The sequence below is a fragment of the Triticum aestivum genome, chromosome 2B (assembly GCF_018294505.1).
Source record: "Triticum aestivum cultivar Chinese Spring chromosome 2B, IWGSC CS RefSeq v2.1, whole genome shotgun sequence".
Classification (NCBI taxonomy): domain Eukaryota; kingdom Viridiplantae; phylum Streptophyta; class Magnoliopsida; order Poales; family Poaceae; genus Triticum; species Triticum aestivum.
In genome coordinates this window covers 165,730,817-165,737,163 of record NC_057798.1, presented here as the reverse complement: position 1 = coordinate 165,737,163, position 6,347 = coordinate 165,730,817, and the positions used below count along the sequence as shown (strand labels likewise).

The 6,347-nt window shown below is 47.8% G+C and overlaps 1 protein-coding gene and 1 non-coding gene across 2 annotated transcripts; one reads left to right on the top strand and one right to left on the bottom strand.

Moving 5' to 3' along the window:
- Positions 1-697: 697 nt before the first annotated feature.
- On the bottom strand, positions 698-778 carry TRNAL-CAG (transfer RNA leucine (anticodon CAG)). Its single transcript has one exon. It is a non-coding gene; the product is annotated as a tRNA-Leu (tRNA).
- Positions 779-3,234: 2,456 nt separating this feature from the next.
- Positions 3,235-4,511, top strand: LOC123044111 (ribonuclease 1). The gene is made up of 2 exons (XM_044466752.1): positions 3,235-3,477; positions 3,629-4,511. Exons 1-2 carry the CDS (start codon positions 3,385-3,387, stop codon positions 4,256-4,258), a joined length of 723 nt encoding a protein of 240 aa, XP_044322687.1. The 5' UTR covers positions 3,235-3,384; the 3' UTR covers positions 4,259-4,511.
- The last annotated feature ends 1,836 nt before the right edge of the window (positions 4,512-6,347 follow it).

The window sequence follows — 6,347 nt, the reverse complement described above, 5'->3', positions numbered from 1 at the left end:
TTATCCTACGTGGCACTACTAAAAATAACATCATTGTACATGCCCTTATCCCTCGATCCTATGCATGAGGCTATTTTTTGATGCGTCGGGTATTCTGAGCTGAGATGGTTGGCTTCACTTCACGGTGCGCAGATGCTCTGAACCGGAACTCAGGTTCTAGTGCGTGCTGTTTCTGGAGTTAGTTGGCTTCACGGTACTGCACAGACGCTCTGACCCGGAAGCCTGAAACTGCACTGAGGAGGCACCACGAAAGGTTTTCTGCAGCGAGTTCAGACTATTTTCTCGTGCGGTCAGTTAGGCCCACAGATGGATGTTGCTGTACAACGTACGCTATGTCGAGACTACATCATTTCCTTTGCCTCTGAGAATTGCTCATTGACGCGTTTGTACTTCACTATGCTGTAGACGGGACACAGTTCAAGAATTGCTCATTGACGCGTTTGTACTTCACTATGCTGTAGACGGGACACAGTTCAGGGCCGGCTGGACTCTCCGGCCATGGAGAAGGGAGCTGAAGGAGTTGAAATTGTTTGCCTTGCCTGAAGAGTGAATCGGTTGCCACCTGAACTCCTCGCATAAAACAAGCAAGAAGAAACTCCTCCGAGGCAAATGGCAGTTCACGAAAGCAAGAATCGTGTGAGAGAGGTATTATTATTTTTAACTGAAGAGAGGGTTCACGAAAACAAAAACTAAAAAATGTCAAGAGTGGGATTTGAACCCACGCCCTTTCGGACCAGTACCTGAAACTGGCGCCTTAGACCAACTCGGCCATCTTGACTTGATTGCTTCCACATCGTTACAAGCTCTTATGAACGTAGCTGGACTAACCATTTTCAGCGCAGACATCCCAAATATGTTTTTTTTCCAAGAATCTGCAGCGGGCTCTTTCTGAGGATTCTCACCACATACAGATTGATCAGTATTTATATATTAAGATAGAGATGTTTATTCAATGAAAATAAGGATTACAAGCGCTTACCGCGGTTGCGCCACACCACTCACCGAGAGAAACCACCATGAGATAATTCTTGCTGGACTACCACTACCACCGTCTTCCATTCCCTGCGTTGATCCTTTACCTTCTCGGTTAGCTCTGCCGCTCTCGAGCCAGATGGTTTGCAAAGTTCAGAGAGCGACCGAGTTGAAACATCTCTTAAGTAGAGTATACTACATGATTTGCACAATGGTAACCTCCTTTGGTTCCCACCTTGTACCAATCTTCCTAGCCACATCTACAATAATTGCCAAAAATTGCAAGTAAGAATGTGACCGACCATGCTTCTTCAACTCCCCGATATGTTAGGCCAACTCCAGCACGCGACTCCATCCGGTCCAATCCCGTTTCGTTTGAGGCAAAACAGACAAACAAGACGGCCCAGCGCCCGACGGCCTGAACCCATCTGGTCCGTTTTGTGTCCGGGCCGACCCATTTCGAGCGCAAACATGCGCGGGGTTTGGGTCGCGGCGGACAACAAACGGACGCCTCGCTTGTCTGCGTCGGGGGCCGCGTGAAAGGCGGCCACCTACCTCCCACCGCTCGACATTAATGTGCACGCGTGGTTGGTCCCACCTGTCATCCGCCCAGCGAACGGTCGCCGTCCTTCTTAAATGGGAAGCCGTGGACCGGTAGCTATCCACACTCCCCACTCCATCCCATGCTGCCTCCTCGAAACCCGACACGGCCCAAACCCTAGCCTTGCTCTCCCTCGCCCCGTCCTCGATCTCGCTGGCCGTCCGCCTCGCAGCCATGGGTTCTGGAACATCGGCCGCAAGGAGAAGCACGACCGTGAGGCTGGCCCAGTGTACTAGGCACCATCGTCCCATCTCTGGACGTCGCCGGCCTACATCGACCTCGTCAGCGATGACGAAGACAATGGCGGCCACTGAGAAGACGGCAACGGCCACAACATCGACAGGCACGGCAGGAGCGTGTGGGCGGCGTTTTTTTTGTTTTTTATGTTAATTATGGCTATGGACCGTGGAACTTGGGCCGTTTTGTGGCCGTAACCCCAAATTATGTTTATGTTTTTATGTTTGCATTTATTTTATATTTTTCCGTATTTTATTTTAGTTTTTTTGTGTTTTTTTAATCACGTCCACCCCGAACATGATTTAGGGCGCGGCGGCGCGTTGGGCGCAACGACAATCCAAAGGACCCAACCTGACATGGGCCGCCCCATTCCCACCCCAAACGGACGAAAACAGGCTAAAACGGATGTCCGTTTGGGATCGTGCACTGGTGTTGGTCTTACTCTTGCTGTAACTTTCAGTGCGGCATCACCGATGCATTGAAATTCAGAAGCTGCAGTTGATCCGGCCAGCTCTTGTCCCACCTGCCCCACGCGCTGTTTGACCTTAAACATTCAAAAAAGTCCTTGGTTGGAACTAAGTGCACGCCAATAATTGGTCTTCCCCGACCTATTTCACACATAAAGCATATATTAGAAAGAAAGAAAAACGAACATAAAAAAAATGCGCACTGCTCCATTGAAACCTCGTCCTCCTGACTCACATTGATAATTTCTTTCTTTCCATCTAATAATGTCAGTTGCACCTAAAAAGCCATAATCGACAGCATTATTATTAGCTCAGGTTCATTACTCCTTGCACCAGCTGCCTTGCGTGGGGACGGAAGCGACCCATCAACCAGTACGATGAAATTGCGAATCAACGTGTGGTTGAGTTGGTTAGGTGGACAGTGGTATCCCCAACCCATCAGGGTTCAAATCCTGTTGCTCGCATTATTCTTGAATTTATTTCAGAATTTCCGGTGATGCGCTTTCAGTGGGAGGAGACGTTTCCGTCGACGACGAGGCGCCTAGGGTGACTTCGTAAATCTCAAGATGATATGCCGGCTCAATCTTTTGGAGGTGCTCATAGGGGTACTCATAGAGGTAGGGTGTGCGTGTGTGCGTTCATAGGGATGAGTGTATGCGCGTGTACATGAGCGCTTGTGTCTATACTGATGCTAAAAAAAAACCACTACGATGAAATTTCCGACGATTTTCATTTTTCAATCATAACAAATTTCCAACAATTCCTCCGAAAAAGAAGTCTGATGTTTTTTTCCTCTTCATCTGAACGATTGGATCAGGATCAGGAATCTATCTACACTTGTCTCTCCTACCTGGACTCCTATGGCATCTACGCCATGTTGCTTGCTTGCACGTTGTTTCCTCGAAACTGAGCCCGATCAACCGACGGCATATTCCAACCGATCGATGCGTATTCCGTCCGAATATCTCATCTTATTATTAGTATACCAATATATAATACGATTGTATAATCTTGTCGCGTGTTTCATGAAGTTGTTACATAACGTCGTCGTGCTATAAGTAGCTGCGCGATAGCTGCGGCTACACATCTCAAAGTTAATATGCGAAGATGAAGCTCGTTGTGCTGTCAGCCCTGCTCCTGCTTTCTCTCGTCGCCGTCTCCTCCGCCGAGGAATTCGATTTCTTCTACCTTGTTCAGCAAGTGAGTAACACTACTACCAAATCGATGATGATTTTACGATCTGTAGATCTATTCTTGTACAGATTGCAAAGTTAGGGTTACCTGATTCCTCCCAGAAAAGCGGCGAGTCTAACGATCGGCATCTTGTTTTTCGGACGTACGTACTTTCTAGTGGCCAGGGTCCTTCTGTGACACGAAGAAGGGGTGCTGCTTCCCGGACACCGGCAAGCCGGCGACGGACTTCGGCATCCACGGGCTGTGGCCCAACTACGCCAAGTGCAAGACCCGCGGCGAGCTCGACGGCGCCCTGGAGATGGTGACCAAGCGCAAGAAGAAGTGCTGGCCGGAGAACTGCAACAGCGAGCCCCTCAAGCTCTGGGAGATCAAGGACCTGGTGACGGAGCTGGACGCCAACTGGCCGACGCTGGCGTGCAAGAGCGGGAAGAGCATCGAGTTCTGGACCCACGAGTGGGAGAAGCACGGCACCTGCTCCAACCTGGACCAGCACGGCTACTTCAAGACGGCGCTCGGCTTCAAGGCCCACCACAACCTCACCGGCATCCTCGCCGACGCCGGGATCGTGCCGTCGGACAGCGAGACCTACTTCCTCAGCAGCATCAGGGACGCCATCAAGGAGGGGACCGGGTTCACGGCGAACCTGGAGTGCAACCGGGGCGTCGCCGGCGAGACGCAGCTGTTCCAGGTGTACCAGTGCATCGACCGCGCCGGGAAGAACCTCATCGACTGTCCGCTGCCGATGCAGGGCAACTGCAAAGACAGGGTCCAGCTGCCGGCCTTCTGATTAAATTTGAGTTCTAATTGAACACCCGTTGCCGGCGTCCGTCGGGGTGTTGTGCGGCGGCTCATTGGCTCGACGCGCCCCGGCCGGCCGCCTGCACGGTGCGCGGCTGGATTACGTGATGGATGTACCTTTGTGTTTGTTATTGGTTCAGTTAAAATGCCGTCACAGTCCGGAGTTCTGGGCATCGACGTAACGTTTACTATTAATTCCTGATCTGATCATCAGGCCAATAAAGACTTTAATCTTGCCTTTTGATTTTGCTCCACATATTCTGAACGAAGTCAAAAGATGAAACACAGTATGTCACGGCACTTTGAGTTGGGATATTTTGTTGTTTTGATGAGATGACCTTGCAGTTGGGATTGGTGCGTGTCTTCTTCGTTGGTTGGGGTAAGAGCATCTATAGCCGGATTTTAGTAAATCCCCCCCCCCCCCCCCACCCCCCAACATCTATGGGGCGCGTCTCGGGATAATGTTGGACGGCTCCTCATAAGTGCTCAACCTTGGAGTGTGGTGCCACCTCACACCAGCTGCTCCTCATGTCGGCATACGGATGTAACGACAAGTGTCTCCGTTATCGACGGCATCTTACATGCGCATGGTAACTGAATGCCATGACTAGTCCTGTAGTTGATGAGGACGCCATGGCAAGAGACGAGGCGTGGTGGTGTCGTTTGCAGACTTGCCACCGGCATTCAATTGCTAGGACGGCGCGAGGTTCGGAGCGTCATGCCGATGCCCTTTCTCGCTCGTTAATGACCTCACCTTGTGTGTGACGCTGTTGGGATGGCGGAAAGTGGAGGCGGCAACATATGATGAATTCAATTTGTGGTGCTTTTCAAGTACCCTAGATTCTGAGCTCTGGGGTGAATAACCTAGGTTGACCCTAGTTGGTCATACCTGACAATGACGGTGTTTTCGCGTCGTTACCATGCTGAATGCCCATCATATTTTATAACCAAAGCAAATTACCATGTTGTTATTCATTGTTACAAAAGACTCCCAAAATAATATAAATGAAGCATGAGAGTTCAACAATTTCTATAAAATAAAACCACTGTCGTGCTCTAAAAGATATAAGTGAAGCACTAAAGCAACATTGTCTAGCTCAAAAGATATGAGTGAAGCACATAGAGTATTCTAATAAATCACGATTCATGCATGTCTCTCCAAAAAGGTGTATACAACAAGGTTGATTATGGTAAACTAAAAACAAAGACTCAAATCATACAAGACGCTCCAAGCAAAACATATATCATGTGGTGAATAAAAATATAGCCTCAAGTAAAGTTACCGATAGACGAAGACGAAGGAGGGGATGCCTTCCGGGGCATCCCCAAGCCTAGGCTTTTGGTTGTCCTTGAATTTTACCTTGGGGTGCCTTGGGCATCCCCAAGCTTAGGCTATTTCCACTCCTTATTCGAAAATCCATCAAATCCTTACCCAAAACTTGAAAAGTTCTCAATACAAAACTCAACAGAAAATCTCATGAGCTCCGTTGGTATAAGAAAATAAATCACCACCTTAAGGTACTGTTGTGAACTCATTCTTTATTTATATTGGTGTAATATCTACTGATTCCAACTCCTCCATGGTTCATACCCCCCGATACTACTCATAGATTTATCAAAATAAACAAACAGTACCTTAAAATCCTTACCCAAAACTTGAAAAGTTCATCAGTAGATATTATAGGCTATTTCCACTCCTTATTCGAAAGTCCATCAAATCCTTACCCAAAACTTGAAAAGTTCTCAACACAAAACTCAACAGAAAATCTCATGAGCTCCGTTAGTATAAGAAAATAAATCACCACCTTAAGGTACTGTTGTGAACTCATTCTTTATTTATATTGGTGTAATATCTACTGATTCCAACTTCTCCATGGTTCATACCCCCGATACTACTCATAGATTTATCAAAATAAGCAAACAACACGCGAAAAACAGAATCTGTCAAAAACAGAACAGTCTGTAGTAATGTGTAACTCTCGTATACTTATGTAACTCTAAAACTCCATAAAAATTAGGAAAACCTGAGAAATTTTTGTACAAATCCAGATAAAAAATAATCAGATCAAAAGCACGTT